Source organism: Aphelocoma coerulescens, chromosome 15 (assembly GCF_041296385.1).
Source record: "Aphelocoma coerulescens isolate FSJ_1873_10779 chromosome 15, UR_Acoe_1.0, whole genome shotgun sequence".
In the NCBI taxonomy this organism is placed as follows: domain Eukaryota; kingdom Metazoa; phylum Chordata; class Aves; order Passeriformes; family Corvidae; genus Aphelocoma; species Aphelocoma coerulescens.
The window spans coordinates 10,716,348-10,737,891 of record NC_091029.1 but is presented as its reverse complement, the minus strand read 5'-3'; the positions used below and the strand labels follow the sequence as shown (position 1 = coordinate 10,737,891).

At 45.1% G+C, this 21,544-nt stretch overlaps 2 protein-coding genes across 3 annotated transcripts in view; one reads left to right on the top strand and one right to left on the bottom strand.

Annotated features, from left to right (window-relative positions):
- Positions 1-4,212, top strand: part of BICDL1 (BICD family like cargo adaptor 1) — a 56,243-nt gene extending 52,031 nt beyond the window's left edge. For both annotated transcript variants that reach the window (XM_069031104.1, XM_069031103.1), the window contains one exon: positions 26-4,212. In XM_069031104.1, coding sequence (XP_068887205.1) covers positions 26-226 — 201 coding nt within the window. In that variant the 3' untranslated portion in view covers positions 227-4,212. The remainder of the gene's footprint in view (positions 1-25) is intronic.
- Positions 4,213-5,426: 1,214 nt separating this feature from the next.
- On the bottom strand, positions 5,427-19,876 carry RAB35 (RAB35, member RAS oncogene family). Its single transcript, XM_069030875.1, has 6 exons — positions 19,704-19,876; positions 16,083-16,133; positions 15,200-15,323; positions 8,430-8,554; positions 8,219-8,343; positions 5,427-7,691 (listed from the first exon to the last, which is right to left on the bottom strand). Exons 1-6 carry the CDS (start codon positions 19,873-19,875, stop codon positions 7,563-7,565), a joined length of 726 nt encoding a protein of 241 aa, XP_068886976.1. The 5' UTR covers position 19,876; the 3' UTR covers positions 5,427-7,562.
- Between the last annotated feature and the right edge of the window lie 1,668 nt (positions 19,877-21,544).

Below are 21,544 nucleotides of genomic sequence, written 5' to 3'. Positions count from 1 at the left end.
CCCCTGTCTTCTCCCTCTGCTGCAGGATGACATGCACAGGGTCATTGACCAGCAGCTGATGGACAAACACCCGAAGGAATGGAGCCAGCTTGCTTATTCCTTCTCCAGTGGCTCCGGCGCCAAGCGGAGTGCCAGGCCCTCCCCTGCATTCAGGCCGGAGCAGCAGGGGGATGAGCCCATTGGGGCCGAAGGAAACCGTCTCTTCTCCTTTTTCAAGAAAAATTAATTTGAAAAAGAGAAAACTCTCCAACAATTCCTGCTTCAAGATGGGGAGTGGGGCAGCTGCCCAGCTTGCTGATGGACCCAAGTCTGATTCACTGAGTAAAAAAGAAGGGGGCAAAGGAGTTAACCCTTGAGACTCTGCACTATTTACATGGCACCTGGTCTGAACCAAATGTTTACATGAATTGGAGATTTGCAAATTGACAATGTGATTCTAGTAGAAAGAAACTTTTCTTATTCTCTAAGTGAAGTGATAAACTTCAGGGTATAATTTAGGCGCTTTTACACAGTCCAGTTTCTGCTGTGAAGAATACTCTGATTGTCTTTAAAGCATTCATACGCTGGAGAAGGAAATAAGCAGCCCCAAGACAGAGTGGTGCAGGGGATTGAGAACTGCTGTCACAGCGAGCACAGGGGGAAGAAGAGGGCTTAATGCAAGAGGACAGAGGGGAGTCATTTGTACCACCCTGGCAGCTGTGACATCCTTCATCCATCCCACTGAGACTGGAGTCACTCTGGCCCCAGCATTACCATGTTTTGACAAATGTAGCTTTCTACGTGGTGGAAGTTGAGCCCTTGCTGGAGATCCTGCCTGGGCACCGTCTCCCCTGGAGCTCTGTGTGGCTGTTCACCCTCACTGGGATCCAGGCTCCTCGCAGCTCAGGGCAGGGGACAGATAGCTGGTGTCACTGTCTTCTCCAGCTCCCTCCTGTTAGAGGTAAGAGTTGCAGGCTGTAGCTACACAGATTTCTCCCCAGGAGACTGACCATCTACAGACAGGGTAAAAGTTGTGCATGTTCAATCCTGGGGCACCTGCTGTTCCTCCAATGGCCAAAAGTAGTTTGGGAGCTTCAGCAAGTCACGCACCTCTCCCCAAAGCCATACACATCTCCCAAACGGAGTAAGAAAACTGTCATTTTAACTGGATAGGCCCCCAAAAGCCTAACTAATAATTCACTGAAAGCCTCACAAGGATGTCAGTCAGTCTTTGACACTGGGTTGGCAGACTCGATCCTCAGAAAGCACACTGCATCTGCCTTCACTGGAGCCAAAGGCCATCAGGGTCTCTACAAAGCTCTGGAAAGCCTGCAGGTTACCCTGCCCTATGCAGTAACATTGGCTATGGCCTGACAGAAAGGAGTATTTGTCCCTGCCTGTCAATCAGTTACTACTCAGCCCTTTGATGGGCAGGTAGCCAAAGCTCCTTTTGATCAAAGATGATCAGAGCCTGCTTTGCATGACTTGATCATCAAAAAGGAACATGGCTTTTTTGGTGTATGCACACAGCAGTGCTGGAAATCCTGCAATACTCAAGTAGAGACCTTCCCTCTGCACTGGACGGGCACTTTATAGCTCTCCTCTTCATCAGTCTACTATCATAAACCAGTGAGGAGCACCAGGCTCAGTTCAGAGATGTCCTGCTGTTGTCATGCAATTTTCACACATTCTCCCAGCTCATAATACCCACAGGCCCCAGTTTGTTTCCTGCTGCTTTAAAGAGGCCACCACCTGCACTGTCCCACAGCAGACAGAGCTGGGTGCACCTTCAGCTCTGCCCTGCTCAGCAACTTTGGTGCTAACACACCATCCCACAGGGAGCTGCTTATCTCTGCTTACTACTTACAGGAACAAGCTTTCTGCTAGAATATATACCAAACACCTTCTAAGTAGCAGGTAGGAGGCTGGTGGCTTGGGTTTTATCTGTGGGATAGAACATCCATAATATCTCAGTACAAATATCCTTTCTGCCTACAAAGATTTGAGCATTCCCATATTTACTTGTTAGCATGAAACAACCGCACTGGTATGAAATCATATTGCACTAAGGCAGCTCTGTGTTGCAAGGAGCAGAGTGCTCTGGGATTGGCAATGATGGTAAAGAGTTGAGTGGTAAAACCCATCTACATGAAAGCAACGAACCCTGGATTGCAGAGCCTGCTTCAGGAAATAATTGGGCAAAGCCCCACCAATACAGCTTGATGCTTATGGGGAAAGATGCTCACAGGCAGGGAAGGAAACTGAACCTTAGCCTCTCCTTTCTAGGCAATGCTCAGCTGTTGAGTATCTGCTTGTACCCACTTGTGCACGCAAGGGGGAGGGCTGCAGTGCAGTGCCACGTGCTCTCAGGATGACAAGTCCTCATCCTCCTGTCCTGCCTGTATTGTGACTCTGGACAGGGCAGGGACATGAGGCACATGCTCAGCATCTCCTGCTGCCAGGACTCAGTCACACCCACATGCATTACCCTTTGATACCTGCAAAATGAGGCATGGCTTCGTGATGCCAGTGACACCTGTGAACACAGAACGATGCTCCATCGCAGGAGAGCTGTGAACATCTCGGTCCTCAGGGACCCTTCTGCTGTCAGTTGTCATTTCTCAGACCCCACCAACTCTTACTCAAGCCACATGCCCAGCAGTTGTGTGGGACTCTACCCCAGCGAGGACAAATGGATAAATGGATGGATGGATGGATGGATGGATGGATGGATGGATGGATGCAATCCTAAGGCAAGGGCCTTAAGTTATCCCATGAAGATACAGTAATGAGATGAAGAAAGATGCCTTCTGCTACATGCTTGCTGAGGAAAGTGACTCATTCAATTGCAGGGGTAGGCACAGCACATGTCTTCATTTAAGGAGAATCCTTAATCCCATTGCAATTTTATTTATTGAACAAGAGTGATGGAAGAGATTGCAAGAGGAAAGTCAGCGTGTTCTAAGGTGTCAGTTGGGCATGGTTTCTTTAAACAATCCCCTTTAATCGTAAAGACTTAGTTGCACTACTAAACCCAGAGATACAAGAGAACTGGGTGTAATTAACTGGAAAACACACCAAAGGACACATCCTTGTGCTGAGCTGCTACTCCAGAGGAACAGAAACTGCCTTAACATAGCAGCTAGGTTTTGTCATTCTGTCTTTGGAAACCTCACCTGTGCAGTCCTTCACACTCATTTGTCATGTTGTGTTTTAACAAGGTCCCCGCTACTTCACCCTGTGCTGTCATTAATACACTCACCTCCATCCTGTCATGTCCAGGAGCCTGGAATCAGCCTTGCAGTGCTGGTTAGAAGACACTTAACTTGTGGTACTTGACTCTTCCAGGACACACACTGTGTAAAGGAAACATCGGCTCCCAGGGATGAGATGGAGGAAAGCACATAAATCTAGCAGGTACTCGGGACCCCAAAGGAGATTTAAGGAATGGGATCAGCAGCTCTAAACACAACCCTCAGCCTTGCTTTTGAGATAATGATAAATAAAACAGTAGTGCTGCACAGTCACTGTTCAAATATTACACAGAGAAGAGATGCCTGCTGAGATTAAGGTTATAAAGGACTTTCCACGGCTGAGTAACAGGTGACTGTTTGGGCAAATGTTTGTTATTCCAGCCTGAGGGAAAAGGGATCAGTCTCCCCTTCCTAAACCCTGGAAGGGAAGCAGCTGTAAACAAGGAACAAATGTAAATGAAAGGCAAGTCACTAGCACTTTATCTTCATACAAACTTAGATCAGCAACTTGTCGTGGAGATGATGAACAGTAAATCAAGAAGTTAATGACAAGAATCATTTTGCAGAGAGAGCAGGAAGTAAGGCTGCAGGCAGGGCCACATGCACTTGTCCTACTTAGAATGGTAAATTCCAGATATGCCTCTCCATCAGGCAAATTCTCTACTCCCCACTCAGCTATAAAAAGCAAAATTGTTTGAACCAAAAAGCCAGGAAAGGAAGTGTCTGGGTGCTGCAGCAATGATTCCCTTGGATTGAGAGGGAAAAAGCACACAGCAGGGATAAGCAGAAAGAATGTACCTATAGATATGTATATATACCACAGTGCTGTAATTTTTGTATGTAGCAGTCATGTAAATAAATGTATGGTTTTTATAAGATACATATTATAAAAATCTATAAAGGCATATTTTTAGTAAAAACAATGCTCTACTTCTTTTGTAAATAGTTCTCTTCAGAATAAAACAGATCATTTATACTATACTGCCTCAGCTCTCACCACTTTACTGTGCCCAGCTGCAAAACAAGCTCATTTTTTGAACTGTAATTTAACACCCAAACAGCATCTTTGATGCTGCATTGTCTCATGAAATTCAGCCCCTCTGTGTGTTTAAGAGAGAGGGGGCCAGGGCAAAAACATAAGAAATGTTTGTATCTGTTGGTGCACAGGAGAACATAAAGGTGGGTAAATTATCTCACCCTCCAGCCATTTGTGTCCTTTACTGGCTGTTGTATGGAGGCAGATTCAAACTGGAACAAGTTTAGACACAAAACACAGACAGTGACACACCCACAGCTAGCAGCAGCTGCAGCTCAGACCATCCACAGGTCCCCAGGATTCCCCTCTACCTACTCCTACCAGAAGGGTGCAGATGGAGCAAAGGCACCTTCCCAGAGCAGGTTTCCATCACACTCCCCAGGAGCAGCCTGGGCAGCAGGGAAAAGGGGATGCTGAGGGCACAGCCACAGCTGCAGTTCCTGCACACATTAATTAAACACACATTCATTTCCTGGGAAAGTGAGGAGAGACTCCAGATGCTTTTTAGTCACCTTGGGAGGAGGAGCTTTCAAAGCTCACTCAATACTTTCTGTTGAGAAGACAACAGAAGCAGCACAATCACAGGCACCTCACTTCACACAGAAATAAGTTATCTGTTCCACCTTGCTCTTTCATTCAAACTAAAACAGCAACTAAACATTTGACAGCATTAATTATGGTTTTCTTAATATCCCCTCTCAGGAAATGACCCTTTTACAAACGGCAGCAGAGCTCACCTCTTGGCTTGCCACCCTCCACCTCCAAGGTGCTGGACAGCAGAGGAAACAGAGCCTCAAAAAAAGATTTGGCAGCTTGTAAGCTTTATTTTTAGTTTTTAAAAATTATTTAAAAAGCATAATTAGAAACTTTCATTACAGAAATAATCCTAGCAAACCAGTTAGACATTCCATTGCTCAACATTTAGGAAACTTCACATCAGCACCACTAGAGACACAGTCCCCACCCCTTCCAATTGAACAGTGATGGCAAGAGCAGAGGTAACTGCTCTTCTACAGCCAGCTCTGGGAAAAAAAAAAAAAAGAAATTCCCACTTTAAGCCAGGAACCAGGACCTGGATTGACAGAATTCCAACCACGGCCACAAAAACCTAGACTCAAAGAGGACCAATTTTTCCATATAAGAGAACACTCCAGGCGTGGGTGCACCATTTCCTCATTTTATTGCATCATTTCCAGTAAATTCAGACATGTTCTTTACTTCTGCCTATATGAAGTTACTCCCTCCTAAATCTGCACACATGCTACCAACAAGAGCCCCAAAGTAACACAGCTGGGCCCCTTAATCTGCAGGGGGTAGCTCCCTACAGGAGCGTTCCAGGGACTGACCCAGCTCCTCTCCAGTGTGGACCACATTCCACACTGGAGAGCAGACAGGATGGACTGGTGTGATCTAAGCCACCACTTTCCACAGCCACTCAAGTCTCACAATTACCAGAGCTCACTCCAGCAGCATCATCCCAGATCACTCAAATTCTTGGGTTACCAATGCGAGCAAGATATGTGAAGAAAAGGAATGGGTGAAGGCAGCTGGATACATATCCCCAGCACCTGAACCGATTAAAAAACCCATGTGTTACACATTCATTGTTTGCACTTTGGAAACAGCCTTTGAAGTGATGTGATTGTGATGTGATTGTATGATCAAGGCTCTTACCACAACCCAAAAAATCTAAAAAAATGCAGGCAAAATAAGTGACTAAAATTTAGCCTCTCCTGGGGGAAGAGTGAGGAAGGGAGAGAAGTGGGCTGATTCCAAGCTCATGGACATGGGTGAATCACATCCTACCAAACTAAGGCCAGCAATTCCATAGGGCCACTTACTGGCACATGGAGTACATCCACCTTCAAGGCCTTAAAAGAAGTCATACCCTCCATGCCTTTTAAGGAAAAATTATTTTTTAATATTATTTAGGCAATAATTCAAGTGCTGAGCATGTCCTTTCAGCCCAGACATTTGATATTTTAGTTATACACACATACACTCTTCACCTTTAACTACATCTATTCAGGCTGAGGAAGTGAGCCCTTGTTTTCCCAGAAAGGCTGACAAGGGCCAAGAAAATGTTGCTGAGCACAGCAAGCCTGGTTTGTTTCCAGGTGTGATCCTCCACCACCACAAAATCCAAGCAAGCAAGCTTCCCATTTCTTTGCATTGAACAGCAGTCCTCTTTCCTAACAGAAGAATCCTGGGAATGATCCTGCAGTTTTCATATTCAGACATCAAGAAGAAGAGCTGGATTTTTTTTCATGCCTTTTCTCTCTCAAAAACAAAAGCTTTGCCGCCAAAATTCACATTCAAGTTCAGATTGCCTATCTGTGGACAGGGCAACAAGAAGATTGGGGTTTTTGGCAGAATCACATGATTTTTGTTCTCAAAACAAATGGACCCTCACTTAGGACACTGGCAGAACCAGAAGCAGAGGTCAAAGTAGTTAAACTTTGCTTTAAAAAAAACAAAAAAGGTTTTATCCAAACAAATCCCACTTCTGCAGGTCAGTTTGTTTTCCAGTATCTTGACACAAACTACAGGAGAGCACAGGTACAGGTGGGCTGCAGCACAAGGAGGTGAAACCCAAGGATCCAGCCACAAATCTGGATGACAGCAAGCTGAAATTCCAGGCCCCAGCAGCAGCACCAGCTACCAGCCCAGGGGCTGGTGAAGTGAAACCCCAGGCTCCAGCAGCGACACCTGCAGTTCTGGTACCTAGAAAAACACAGCCTGAGCCCCAGTAAAAGCCTGGGACTTCAGGAGAAGCCAGGGACCCCAGGGGCACCAGGTGCCAGCCTGGAGCCCAACAGAAATGCAGCTGGAGACCCCAAGAAGCAGTCGCTGCCAGGCTGGGGCCAACTCAAATTAAGAACTTTTTACCTTTTTCTTTAAAAAGATGAACTCTGCAGTCCATGATTGGTTGACATTAAGAAGGCAGAAGCCAAAGCGACAACAGGGAGGCAAGGCTGGTTAAAGCAATATACATTATATACAAACTCTTGGGTTAATTAGTCCACTTGGTAGGCAGCGTCCTTCTTGTCTACAAGGCGCACTGGAATGAGCAGGGGAGGAGGGGGGGGGCAAGATTCCATCCAATACCTTCTTGGCACTGCAGTGGTAAGGTGCCAGCGCCTCTTGATAGAAAACATGGAGAAAAAATAATCTTTAAATAACGGCACAAAACTGAGAAAGTCCTCCCAAAGCCTGCCCCAGTGGAATTGCCCGAGTCTAGCTGGAGGGGCTGATCTGTTTGAGAGCAGAGTCTCTGCAGCAGGGAAGGGGCATTAGCAGCACCGCTTCTTCCTTTTACTGTTCTTCGTTAGCTTCACCACATCGTTCTGTTGCTGCTGTTGCTGCTTTGCTAAGTTTTCTTTCTTTGCTCGCAGGACAAGCTCTGTAATGCAATTAAACATCTGCAAGAGAAACAAGCACATTCAGACCACCCCAGAACTCAGGCTGGCTCCTGTGGGGTGCTGCTCCTTGGAAGCCACTCCCCTTTTCTACATGTTTCAATAATGCTTCAGAGACCTTCCCCAGCCCACTATAGCCCAAGTGGAAATCCAATACCTTTTCCCAACCTACTCCCAAACTAAATAGTACCTCTGTCCCCTTTTTCCAAACCAGTAAATAAAACCAGGGTAGTTTGGCAACTGAGGCCAGGAGTGCAGCCTGAGGAGTCATACCTCCTACAAGCATTCTCAAGTCTTTCCTAATACGTGAGCACTGTAAAGCTACTGGAAGTGCAGCATGGGCTCCTTCATTTCGCTTCCCCAACTCTTCCAAAAACAGTGGAATGTCTCTTTTTGACATTTTACCTACTACTTGCAACTCGTACAAGCACTTTATCTTTCTTCGTCAATGGGAAGAATGGAATTTTTATTTCCTCCCACACCATTATCCCCAAATTACTGTATCTCTACTCTTCTGAGTATTCTATTACCTCTTCCACATTAATATTTTCTTTGGCGCTGGTCTCAAACAACTGGATCTCCATCTGCCCAGCAAATTTATAGGCATCTTCTGTTTCTACCACTTTTCGGTCTGGGTCATCATTCTTATTCCCCACTAAAAAAGGAAAGAGAAGAAAGGTCAGTTTGGTATTTCATCAGGACAGCCCACTAAGTAAGATGCTGTAATCCCTAATTACCTACCTAGTATCCTGCAGACATCATCACAATTTTGATTAATTTCATGCAACCACCGTTTTACATTCACAAAAGATTCTGCACTCGTTACGTCGTAGACAACAATGACCCCATGTGTTCCTCTGTAATACCTGTGGGGCACAAAAGTACAGCAAATGTTAACTCAAGGTATCTCCTTCACAGCTCTTGCTCTTCCACTTAGCTTCTACAGGAGTCACAAAAAATCCTCAAGTGATGGTAATCAAGTGCCCCTGTTTTCTTTCTGTTGAGACTCATGTAGCTCTTTTATAACAGCTTGATCCCAGGCTACTCCTCTAAAGCTACAGAGCTCCCTGCTCATTCAGTCTATACAAATAGATTTCAAAGTCCAAAGACTTCTAAAATCTTCCTTGTTCAGGTTGTCAAGACCTTCAAGATGAATATTGTCTTCCAGCTACAGAACCAAAGGCAGTGGTACCCCTAGCACGTCCTCAGAACTGGCTGTGATGTGAACCTTGGGGCTGCATAAGCCACACCAGGTTTTTAGAGTAATTCTGTTATCTGTGAATGATCACATACAGACTAAAGTTTCAGCAGATCTCCAAATATACCCAACCCTAAGTCACAGTCCTCCCAAGCTGTCAAAAATTTCTGTCTTGTTGAGCGACTGTGTTCTGATCACACCTTCCTACTCAACAGACCTACTCCATATGTGCATTCAATACACTCTGCTACCTTTAGCCATTAATAATAAGTTTTATTTCAGTTTATTCCCATTAGTCTTGGGCAACTGGCACCTTTAAAAGATGCACAAGTCTGATATGCAAGAAAAATATCTGAATTCAGGTTCCAACGTTATCACCTGCACAAAGCTACCAAAGACAGACAGTATGTGCACCATGAGAATGCTATATAAAAAACCAGCAAGCTCTACCTTCTCCGTTTTCAGCCCCAATCACAAGGCTACCAGGTATGTTCCCTATTGCAAATTAGGCAGCTGTGACCCAAAAAAAACCCCAAACATAATTGAAACAGAAAACAGTTAACAGCGAGGATCCATTTTTTATATTAGGTGTAGCTTTATTCTTTTCCTTTCATCCTCTTCTCTTTCTTCTGATCAATATTAAATTTTTTTGTAAAACAAATTCAAGAAGCCAGCATACAAAGTTGATGGTTTTCCCTTAAATTGTGACAGCATTCCTAGACCCTGCTCTCTTACCACAAGCACTTCTTCCAATACATCCACTGCACTTCAGAGATGTCCACTGTAACCATTCTGCTCCTCTTTGATTATTCCAACTCAGCAAACACACCTTTGAACTTCAAAGCCTTTGAATGTAACCCAAACACATCTTTGAGAAGATCTCAAAGCTTCAGCTCACTTTGCTACTGAAGTGCTTGAGCAAGTTACTGTCTCTTTGCACCTCCAGCCTCATCAACCTTCTACAGAAGAAGCCACCTGCCTTTATACACCATCAGACAGACTCCAGAGAGGCACAGATCACTTCCAGAGTCACACATATTCCTCTCCTGATCCCCCTGCAGCCACAGTCCTGGGGTATCACTGCTCCTCCATGATGCTCTGTAGAACAGTCTGCTGCTCCTACTGCTTGTCTGGGCATTTGCAGAAGACACTCAAATACTTCTCCCATGTCATGTTTTACCAGTGATTTATGCTGTACATTCACTTCCCTTGGCAAGAACTAACTCAGGTAAGAATTACTTATTCCCAGCCCATAAGAGATCATGCACTTCGAAATGTTCTAGTCCATTCACAGTCAGTTCTTCTAACAGCTTCAAAACTTCCTGCAGCACTGCATTTGTGCTTTACTTCATTACAACTCAATTTTAATTTTTAACTTGGATCCTTTAGAGGGAGAAGTACTCCATGGCCTGAATCCATGTTGCAAAAATAACCCATCCTCTCCTGACACCAACATGTCCTGCACACTGGTTTTGATGAATCCTGTTTTGTGTGATAACATCAGAAAGGGAAAGATTCCCAATCCTACCAATACACTGGATTTCTCCACAGCTGAACAATAAACCAATTATCTTCAAGCTCTCCCCCATCATCACCTAATAGTCTTTTAATTCAGCAGCCCTCAGGCTGACCTACCACTTTTTCCCTAACACTAAGGATTGCATTTGCCAAGACAACCCTCAGCCCTTAGAGAAGTGCAGTGGTTCAGCTGCACCTACACCGAGCTGCTTCATTCTGTTGTGCACACCATTGAGTCCAGTCTGGCATCCCTGTCATCCCAAGCAGGGGGCCCAGCGGAACATCCTGTTGCTCCTACCTTGCCCACACACCTAGATTTTCTTCTAAGCAAAGCATATGATGTCAGGGAGTGGAAAACAGGCAGCCTGCACGTACCGATCCCACTCCTGACACATCAGCAGCACCGTCAGACTGTGCTCCTGGAATGAGGACTGTGGGCTGGACCCTGCAGCAGAGACCACCACAGCAATGGGAACCCAGCAGGAGCTTGGAGCTCCTGCCACTGATACTGCCAACCACCTCATCAGAAATATCTTCCTTTGTGCAAGACAGCAACCCCTGACTCCTGCTGAGTTCCTACCAGCACACACTGCTTCTATTTTTGGAAGGGAAAATTGTCTGGCACGTCATTCTAGAAAGGTTGCCAACCTCTCATCTACACTGAAATGTCATTTTCTCCATTGGCTGTCATTACCAAGAGAGATAAGCCTGAGAGATAAGACCATGACTACCTGTTATTCTCTAACTCTTATGTCCCACAGCACACATTTTTTCTCAAAAAGCTGGTCATGCTATTTTCTATCAGTTGTTAGATACGGCTCTTTATCCTAGATAACATTTTAGGCTTAACAAGTACAGCGAAGCTTCTCCAATCCCAGATACAGGACAGTACTAGAAAACAAAATCTGATTTATCCTATCCCATACTTCAACTTCCAGAATGATGCAGTGCAGAATTGCTTTTATAACAAGTTGTGGGCTTTGGCAAGTAGGGAACAGATGGGGCTTTTGGCATTCAGGGAGGAGTAGGTGTAAATTTTGTGCTTTTGGCAACCAGGAGGTAGTTGAGACTTTGACATAAGGGAAAGAATGTCTTATCTCCTTCCCATCCACATTTTTGGGAAGATGGAGACCACAGAAATGAGAGCAGAAGAGACCTGAAGTCCTCAGTCTGAGGCTCCCAGTTACAGACTGACTGATGCTGGCTGTCGTCTGTGTGGTGGGTGTGCTCTGCCATGTACTCTGCAAACCCCCAAAGCCAGCATCTGCTGGTAGAAGTACCTCAGTGAAATAACAGAAAAAAATGTTCTAGACCAGTTAGTCATGTTAAGGGTATCCATGAAAGTATCCTCCTGAGGTGAAAGACAACCAAACCTGACCTGTGTATGCCCTTGGCTGCTTGGTAGTAGCCAACAATCTCCCATATGGTTTGAAGAGTTCCCTAGACGAAGAGGCTTTACATTTAGCTTTGGTGTGGAAAAGGCTTAAGAAAGCCAACATTTACATTGAAATAAACACCTTATTGCTTGTTCTACTATTAGAATTAAATTGGGGGTTACCCAAACTCAACATGTCCTTCAGCCACCTGCATCCTCCCCCATGTCCCTGAACACGGCCTTGGTAAACACGAGGGAACATTTGCCACTCATTGGGGTATTCCCTACTGCAAGATATCAGTGAGAAAGTTTTCATATTCCCTCTAGCAATTGCTTCCCAATATTAACATCTGGAGTTAAAACAACCAGTTTATTGGAGCACAGCAGTAGCTAAGTCACATTTCAGAGAGACACTATGTCAGTCCAGTAGGACCCATATGTTGCTGTTTTCAGGAAAACATGTAACTGCCAAATGTGAAAGACAGGTCGCTGGTTTAATCCAGCTTCTTTGTTCATATTTCACTACTTTGTAGGACACATTTCCTTCATTTTTTCATTCATCTAGAATTCTAACAATTTCCAGAGACTTCTAATAATCTGGTTTCATATTCATCTTTCAGGTTGTTGGAAGCACATCTATTGTCAGACAGACTAGTCTTTTAACCACTAGTCTTTTAGTCATATCTGCTTTACAAGACACAGCAATTCTATCATCTCAAAAATTTTATCCCTCTCTTGAACATGCCATTCCACAGGAAACCATGGCAGAAGATCCCTCTGCTATCACTATTTATCCTGAGCTGGCATCTGACAACTATTATGTAACGCTTGAATCCTAAACCCACAGTCCTGAATCAGGACAAAGTAGTCCTGTCTACAGGGGACTGGCTGTTCATGCATTTTAAGTATTCCTGCTAATACAGCTGCATCCTGGCATGCTAAATCCCTGGTGAATTTAAATAAAATTTAATCTGGATGACATTCCATGGCATCCAAATTCACACAGATCAGCCTCTCCTCCCAGAAGGCACCAGCTATCCCAGTATTTCCACATTTAAAAGACAATAAAACTAGCTGCCCTTATACTTCCTAGTCTGCAATTCTGATCTAGTTTCATTTTCTTGAGCTTCTGTAGAGTACTCCAGATCAACTTGATTTCTGTTCCTTAACAGTTTTATTCTGCTTTTCAGCTTTTGACTGTAGCTACAGTCAAGTGAAATCAAACTAGTACAACCTTTTAATATTTCCCAATTTTCCACTATTAACTTCCTACCACCTCTAGCATTTTGCAGTTCTAAGTCCACACAGCAGCAGTTCCAACCTATTACTGTAATTACCAGATAGGCTCTAATTTCAAGCTTTCTTGCCAGCCTTGGCTCAACATCAATCTGAACTCTGCCTTTCACTGTAAAGGGACTCCCCGACCTACTGTAATACTGAAGGAACACCTTTTATGTTCTTAACTTCAGTCTAAACCTCAATCTAGTCAAAGACTAGGCAGACTACTACAATCTGTTGACAGGGCACTCACACTCCACCCATGATTTGACAGCCAAGCCCTTTTGTAAGAAAAAACAAGGTTACCTGATTTGTCACTCAGTTTACGATAAATAAATCGGTTACAGTACTACTTGTCAATAAATGAAAAAAAACCAACCCAGCCAGAACCATTTCTAAAATCCAACTCTTGTTATCTCCTGATTTTATAGGTGAAATGATTAGGAACAGTAGAGAGGCACAGCCAGCCAACTTAGCAAGAGGAGCCCTCATCTCAATGTAACCAGCATTCCCAAAGCATTTTCCTCAACAATTCAAATGCACTTAGATACATGAACTTCTTTTCTTAGAATTGCACAAAATGCAAATCTTTTTCCCTGACCATGGAGGATTATGTAACTACCAGAGCTAAGGCAGAAACCTTCAAACTTCAGCTCCCCCCAAAGTAAAATACACCTCACTTGAGTAAAAAGCTATGCAAAAGGAAGTAGCAGCAGAGTTCCAACAGGTCATGGCACAAATGCCTCAAACTGTTTCAGCTTATCTATTTTAAATGTTAATCAAGAAAAGAATTTACATTCTTGCAAAGTCCAATCTGTAGCTATTCCCACTGACAGAAGGAATCCTCCTTTGCTGGTATTCCCTGCTCAGTGCTGGACACACCATGGCTTTCTAAGCTAGCTGGCATCAACTCCACGACCCAATGCTCATTACCGAGCTCCGAGTCGCCGCAGGGAATATGCAAACAGGAAGGCCATTTGCTGACTCAGCAGTAATCAGGGCACTCTGACTAGCCTGTCACAGCTGACAGGGGCTGCAGCACTGCACGGCTGCCTGCCCCTCACCACTTCCTTCCCAAAGCTGCCTGCAGCACTGAAACAAGAAGTGATGTCCCACAAAGGAACCCTACAAGAGGCAACTGAGGTTTTTTCAAGCTAAACACTTAAGAAACAATGGAAGTAATCCAGTAATATCCGCATAGGAGTGCAGAGGAAAGGGGCAGTGCACACATCACGTTAAACTTGGCCATTTCTAGTGCTTCAGACATAACACAGATGTAACCAATCTCATTATTTTCAGGTCTCAGTAACTTAATTCATCAGCTGAAAATTATCCTCCTCTCAAACAAGAACTAAAGGAGAAGTGAGTCATGAAAGACCAAGTAAAAAACATGGGTCTTTCAAGAATTACTATTTTGGTTAATACCCAAGGAAACAAAAGTTCTATTTCCAAGTGGACTTTTCCCTCTTCCCCAGTGAGCAGTCCACCTTTATTGCAATCAGTTTACAAACACATTTTATTCTTATTTCCCACCACCACAGCTCTGGGTGTGGTTTCTTCAGGAACAGGAAAAGCTCTGCACATGCTGTTCAAAAGGACAATGAGCTTGAATCTGATTCCAACCAAGGAAAAGGTTAATATCATGTGGGCATCTGCTTCAGCATAACTCCACACAAAGATAGCTACTAAAGCATTTGTCCTAAAGAAAAACCAAGGATCAGAAATCCTACTCTTTGATCTCCAAGCTGTTCATTAGTTATACGACACTGACAGAGGGTTTGCGCTCTGTGCTTTTGCAGTACATTCAATCAGAGGATGAACTTGGACAGGCAGAGAGACAAGTTTTCTACTACATTCAGCCTAATAATTCCAGTTCTACCATTTGGAAACCAGCAGCAGGGGAATAAGACAAAGCCACCAGGGGAATGCACAGAAGGGTGGAGGAACTTTGAAATCCCAGTTCCAAACCTTGCCAGAATATCACCACCATGGTCGGTTCTGAAACAGCTGAGAGAAGTTTCACTGTACAGACCACACAGCTATCATTAGTTATCTACTGCAACACTTAAATATCTAAACCCCAGCTCTGGACTACGAGATCCAGACCCAAAGCTACACAGCACAAAGCCCAGTGTTACTCACGTTGACGTAATAGTCCGGAAGCGTTCTTGGCCAGCTGTGTCCCAGATCTGGAGTTTCACCTTCTCTCCATTGATCTCAACTGTTCGGATTTTAAAATCCACTCCAATGGTGGTAATGTAGCTGCCTGGAGGGAAAGTGTGAGTAAATGAGAACCTAAGTCTTGTTTATTTTGGATGTCCCAAAGCACACTGCTTGAACACTAGTTGGCAGCAGCTCTCAGACTGGACAGAACAAGGTTCCCCATATCTGCTTACTGTTTAAAATGCCTTATATCATGCTGATCTGCATATTTTTATCTGCAGCTAACAGCTTTTCTTCCTAGCTATAAAACCACTTCTCCCATGCCACCCCTAAAATTAAAAGCTCAGTGTTACAACATAAAATTATTATTTTTCAACCACAATGATAAAGAGTATGCACCCAAATAGCTCAAGAAATAGACAGCAACTATGAGAGCATTTCATTTGTGAAAATTTTGAGATAACACTTTGCTTTAAATGCTTGTACAAACACTTATTTTGAATACAGTCTGTTCTAAGACTTTCCTCCCAATAAACTGGTTATATCACAAATGTAAGTGGTTTACCACAATAATCAATCTAAATCCGAAATGGCCAATAGGAAGTCTGCAGAGAGTACAGCATAACCTAAACCACCTAAGCTGTTTCTGGAACCACCTCAGTATTTCAATACTCAGGGACTTCCAACTGCAAGTGAAGATCAGACAGGATGGCCTGTACAGGCTTATACCAAGAGATGCAAAGTTTAAAGCGTGACGTATTCCCAGCACAGCTATCAGTGGGCAAACATAGATTCCTCACCATCCAGCAGCACTGGAGCAAACCTGGAGCATTTCACTTATTTAAGGAAACAAACCACTCACCTGAGAAGGTATTATCTGCAAAACGCAACAGCAAACTGCTCTTGCCCACACCTACGACAAACAAACACAGCAAATCTTTGAATACAGTCATCTTGGGGGTCAGGGAACATAACAGTGTTTTACCCATCCACTGCATAAAGATCAGCAGATCATATGGTACCATCCACCTTGACTGTTCATCTCAATATTCTTCTTGGAGATTTGACCAAGCACAGTCACCCCAAGACTTAGGATGCTTCTGGTAGCAGTGCAGGGAGGTGGGAGTTGTCCCCCCTCTCCTCCAGCCCTCAGCACACCCTCAATCTACAGCTTCTGAACTGTGGTCAGTTCAAGAGGTCAGAGAAGAATAATACCTAAAAGCAAATTTACAATCAGGAGGCTAGGGAAGGAGCCAAAGCTGAGCGTGTCCTGTGAATTAACAAGTGCTCAGAACATAGCTCTGAATTCAGCACTCTATTGAATTCCACTTGCACATCATGTGTAACATCAATAACACCACTGCCTGCCTCCCATTCTGTGAGGAATTTGGACTGCTCTGACAACTGGACCAGGGCTCGGTACTACAAAGCTCACATTAGCATGGCCACAGACTAATGGAAGCCTAAACTGAACAGGTACTGGGAATCACTGCCATCCAAAACAGCCTTGTTCCACATCTAACAGGAAGGACACATACCTTTCTGAAGCTGTACCTATTGCCAAAATGTTCAATGAAACATTTTCTAAGTGTTTTGAGTAGCACTTCATCCAGGTTTTCCATAATCGATTGTTTGCACCCTGATCACACCCTGTTGCAGAGAAGCATTTATCCGAATGCCTCCACACTGTTATCTCTGCACAACATCTCTGCTGTTAGTAACCCTTCCTCCCCAAAATAAACCTGCTATAGCATGAATAGGAAATTCAACTTCACCAGGGTAATTATCTATTAAATCTTTTCAGGTAGAAGTTATTCAAGGTTATTATTTTTATGATGTATAACTTGCAAGTTTTTCTTAATAGAAGACCTATGCCAAGGCTGTGCAGAACTCCAGCTGCTAGCATGTGACAACAGCTACCAACAAAAAGTAAAAACCAAGCTAAAAATCTGCATGATTGCAGTGAACCAGGACTCATTTGCAAAGAGTTCAAATCACCACCCATCTGGAGAAGCCATGCTCATTTCTCACTACTGACAAGCTAAGGAGGAAAAGAGGAAAGAAACTTGAAAAACACCAAGTTACAGCATGCATATAATCAATACCTCTGAGCTCAAAAAAGGTAGTAAAGCAATTCCTGTACTTAAACAGAGGATTGGTTATTTAACAAGAGTTAAAGCTCTGCAAATACCGGTCAACTAAGAAAAAAATAAGAACGTTTCAGCAGCAAGTGCTATACTTCTTGACCAAGCAGCCTTGGCCTTCAGCTTAGTGAAAGGCAAGAAGGTGCCAGAACCTGCAGACTTGTCAGACCACACCACCATCTCCAAGCGTCAGCCATCCCTGGGCAATGCCGCAGAACTGCACATCACACTGCTCTGTCACACTGCCCTCCACTGCACAAGCTGCACAGCTCCCAGCACGCTGGCAGCTTCCAGAGAGAAGAAACCTCCCAAACTCAGGAAGTTCTACATGCTCCCTGTGACAACGATCTCACTAAACAAACGCTGCCTCTGACCCACACTGGTCACACATAGAGAAACCACACTCTTGGTGACCCCACACTTCCCACACAGAGATATTTGAAGATCTGAAGAGAAGGCTCGCAGGGCCCTCAGCTTGTTGAAGACAGCAAAATGAAACAAAACAAACAAAGAAAAGGCCTACTGACTTTGCACAATCAAAACTGAAAGCAAATATTAGTGTCAGACAAGTTTCTAAGACCCATATCTTACTGAACGGTGGAATGAATTAAAGAAGCAGATGCAAAGCACAGATCTTCTGTATTATTTTTAAATACCTGGCACAGCTGAAATCACCAGCAGCTTTTCAAGATAACCTGTTCTAAAAACACACAAACCTACTACCCTCTTGACAGATTTGCATACAGGGGAAAGCAGATGAGACAGAACTATCCTATCCAGTAACAGTCCACTTCCTATTACAGAGAATAAATGTTAATAAACAAGGCAAGCAAACTGTTTTGTGAAAGCATGGACAAAGCCTTCCTGTTGGGGTTAGCAAAAACAAAACCAAAGAAAAATCTATACTCAAACTACATCGTGAGATTCAATTACAGCAGAGAACCACAGGCAGCCTGACAATTCTCACAACACTCCTTTACTGGATATATCTATATATAGGGATTTTGCTCAAGAAGACCTAAGAAAATTTATTTAATTGTTTAAAATGAGGAGAAGTCTTCCTCAGAGTTTTCATCACCCTCTTTCTCTTCCCTGAACAGTTCTGGAACTCATCAGCAAGCAACAGAGTTTCTGCTCTACTCAGAATGCAGCATTTAGTTGTAATAATCCACAGGCTCCCAGAACTGGATGGGGTTTAAGCTGTTCTGAAGCTGTTGTCCTGTCTCCCTCCTTAGATCCCTTCATGTAGGCACAGTTTAGTATAGAATAAAACATTTTTTTACATGAAGCTAAAGCTTCTGAAGGTGACAGCTGCCAAGATCGTGCAACATTACACTTTCATCCAAGAGCTGTGCCTTGCTGCATGCCGGGACCTGCCGCCCCAAGGACCACACCTCTGTTAAAAGAAGAAGGTGGATGCACCCTTCTCCAGTTTATGGAAATTCAACTGTAAGCTGCTGTAAGCACACTAAGCTGCACCAAAGGCAGAAATCTTCCCAGTCCCAATTCTTATGTATCCAGACCAAAGCACCAGACACTGGCACAGTTCAGACGCTCAGCCCTCCAGAAGTTTCTGAGGCTGCTGCAGAAGTACTTAAAGGTCTATTCTCAAAAAATTCAAACTACGCCTTTAGATATTTGCATCTTATAATATAAGGATATACTGTATCCTTATACTATAAAAGTACACAAGGCTACCAGCTCTTCCAGGATTTATTTTAAAAAATGATGAACTCTACAACTGAGACTTCAGGCTGAAGCATAGAAAAAGTCTTAAGGGATAATTAAGATAATAACGACTGTTAAAACGTACTAGTTGCCACACTGGAAACAATAGTCCTCAGGGCAGTCAGCCCTTCCCATCGATCCCTAAACTGCCTCTCAGAGGGGAAGGGAATCCCCTCCTCATCCCAGCAACAGATTAGTGGGCGCCGTCAAAACATGCGCTCGCCAAGGTTGATGCCAGCAGGACTGCCGGTGCTGTCTTGACTTCTACGTCTAATCTGCCTTTTCTCAAACCCAGCCAAGCTATTTACCATAATATCCTGTGGCAGCCAGTTCCGCAGGTTTATCAGATAAAACCTCACGAAGCCCAAGCGAACGCACCCCGCCATTCACACACAGCGAGAGGGTCCCGGCTCAGTCCCGCGCCGCGGCACCGGCAGCACAAGGCCGCGGGTGCCCCGGGTGCCCCGGGCGGAGGAGGAGGCCGCCCCTCCCCGACTCCCCCGCGCCGCCCGCCCCGGCCCCGCCACAACACTCCGGCCCCTCACGGCCCAAGGGGCGGCCACCCCACCAGCGGCCTACCCACGCCCCCGGGCCACGCCGCCCGCGCTCACCGCTATCGCCGATGATGAGCAGCTTGAAGAGGTGGTCGTAGTCCCGGGCCATGGCCGGGGCGCGGCCGCGGGCGGCAGAGCGGGCGGGGGAAGCAGGGGGCGGCGGCAGCTCCAGCCGGAGCCACTTCCCGGACAAACAGCCGGAACTGACAACGGCGCCGCCGCCGCGCATGCGCAGGGCCGCCACCAGGAGCCGCCAGCTGCTTCTCCGCGCCTGCGCCGGCTCCGCCCCACCCCACGCCGCGTCTGCGCGGGAAAATGGCCGCGCCCTCGCGCGCCCCGTGCGGCCGCGCCTGCGCGTCAAGGGGTGGCGGTTGAGGCGTCTGGGGCACGCCGACGGCCATGGCAGGAGCGTGAGGGACCCGCTGTCCTCCGCCGCCCGTGTCCCGCTTCCCTTCCACGGGGACCTTGTCTTCCCTCTGTGCCGAGCCGCCGAGAGATCTTCGTCAGGCGCCAGTGTGTCGCCCCCTCGTTCCCGTAGGTTCTCGTGTAAGGACACGGCAGAAACGACGCTGCCCCCAGGAAAGCATCAAAGGCGCGAAGGAGCCCTAGCACTCCCAGCTCTGCTCCAAAGGAACGATTTGTGTACGTACAGGAACAGTTCCCATCGGAGCCCCACCCGCAGGTGAGGAGCCCCACAGCAGCGATATGAAATTGCCCAAGTGTGTTTCACAGGCCTGTCAAGTCCGGCCAGCCTGAAATTAAATTCCTAGGTGTTTTAATCCAGAGATATGCCTGTGTATGGCTCAGGAAGGGCCTTGACCTCACGCCCATCAGCAGCTGTGCTTGCACCATCCCCAGCCCACATCTGCAGTTCAGAAGCACTTTCACAGTCATCCCAAGAGCCTCTGTGATTTTGTTACCAGTTGCACAGACACTGACTACACAAATTCTGCAAGACTGTGGTCACTTTTTAGGCGATAGCCACTTCTAGTGGGGACACAGCACAAGAAAAGTATTGGGTTTTTGCTTTGATTAATTTTTCTACAAAAAAGTATTCTTACTGGTACTTGAACTCCTGAGATCAAATTGAATTATTTAATTAAACCTAACACACTAACAAGTATTGTCATTGAGATGGGAAGAGGTATATTAGCATTAAAGAACTTGGATTGTTATAGACTATAACTGAGTCTGTGTTAGGAAGAAATTGTCCCCTGTGAGGGTGGTGAGGCCCTGGCACAGATTGCCCAGAAAAGCTGTGGCTGCCCCATCCCTGGATGTGTCCAAGGCCAGGTTGGATGAGGGTTGGGGCAACCTGGTCTAGTGGGAGTTGCCCACTTAATTATAAACCTTTCTTAATCTTAACCTTCAAAAACGTATTACAGTTTTCAAAGTCCACCCCCGTCAAGGTCCTCACATCCTGGAATCCACTTACATGACCTTCAGCTCACATTCACTCTGCAACTCATGCATTTTAAACACTACACGTATAGCTCATTCTGTTATGCTCAAATGGATGATGTGGGTGTATATATAGATATGTATATATTCCACCCCAGAAAAGCACTGGGGCAGGCCATCATGCGACCCAGCACCACCAGAGTAACTGAGGACACTGTAGCTGCAGGGAAATCCCTTGAAACCAGCAACACAAACCACCAGTTCAAACCCAAAATTACAAAATGACAGTGACTCCTATTACTTGTTTTTAAGCTCATGAAACCTCATCATGTGAAAAGTGTGAGGTGTCATGATGTTACCAAATAAAATGGACAGTAAGAACTGTGACTAATCAAAAAAAAAAATCAAAATATTTGAATACTTTATGCTTTCACATTTGTCTCCCATTGTAATTTTTAGCACCTTGTACGTGTAAACCCCTCTCATAAATGATTTTT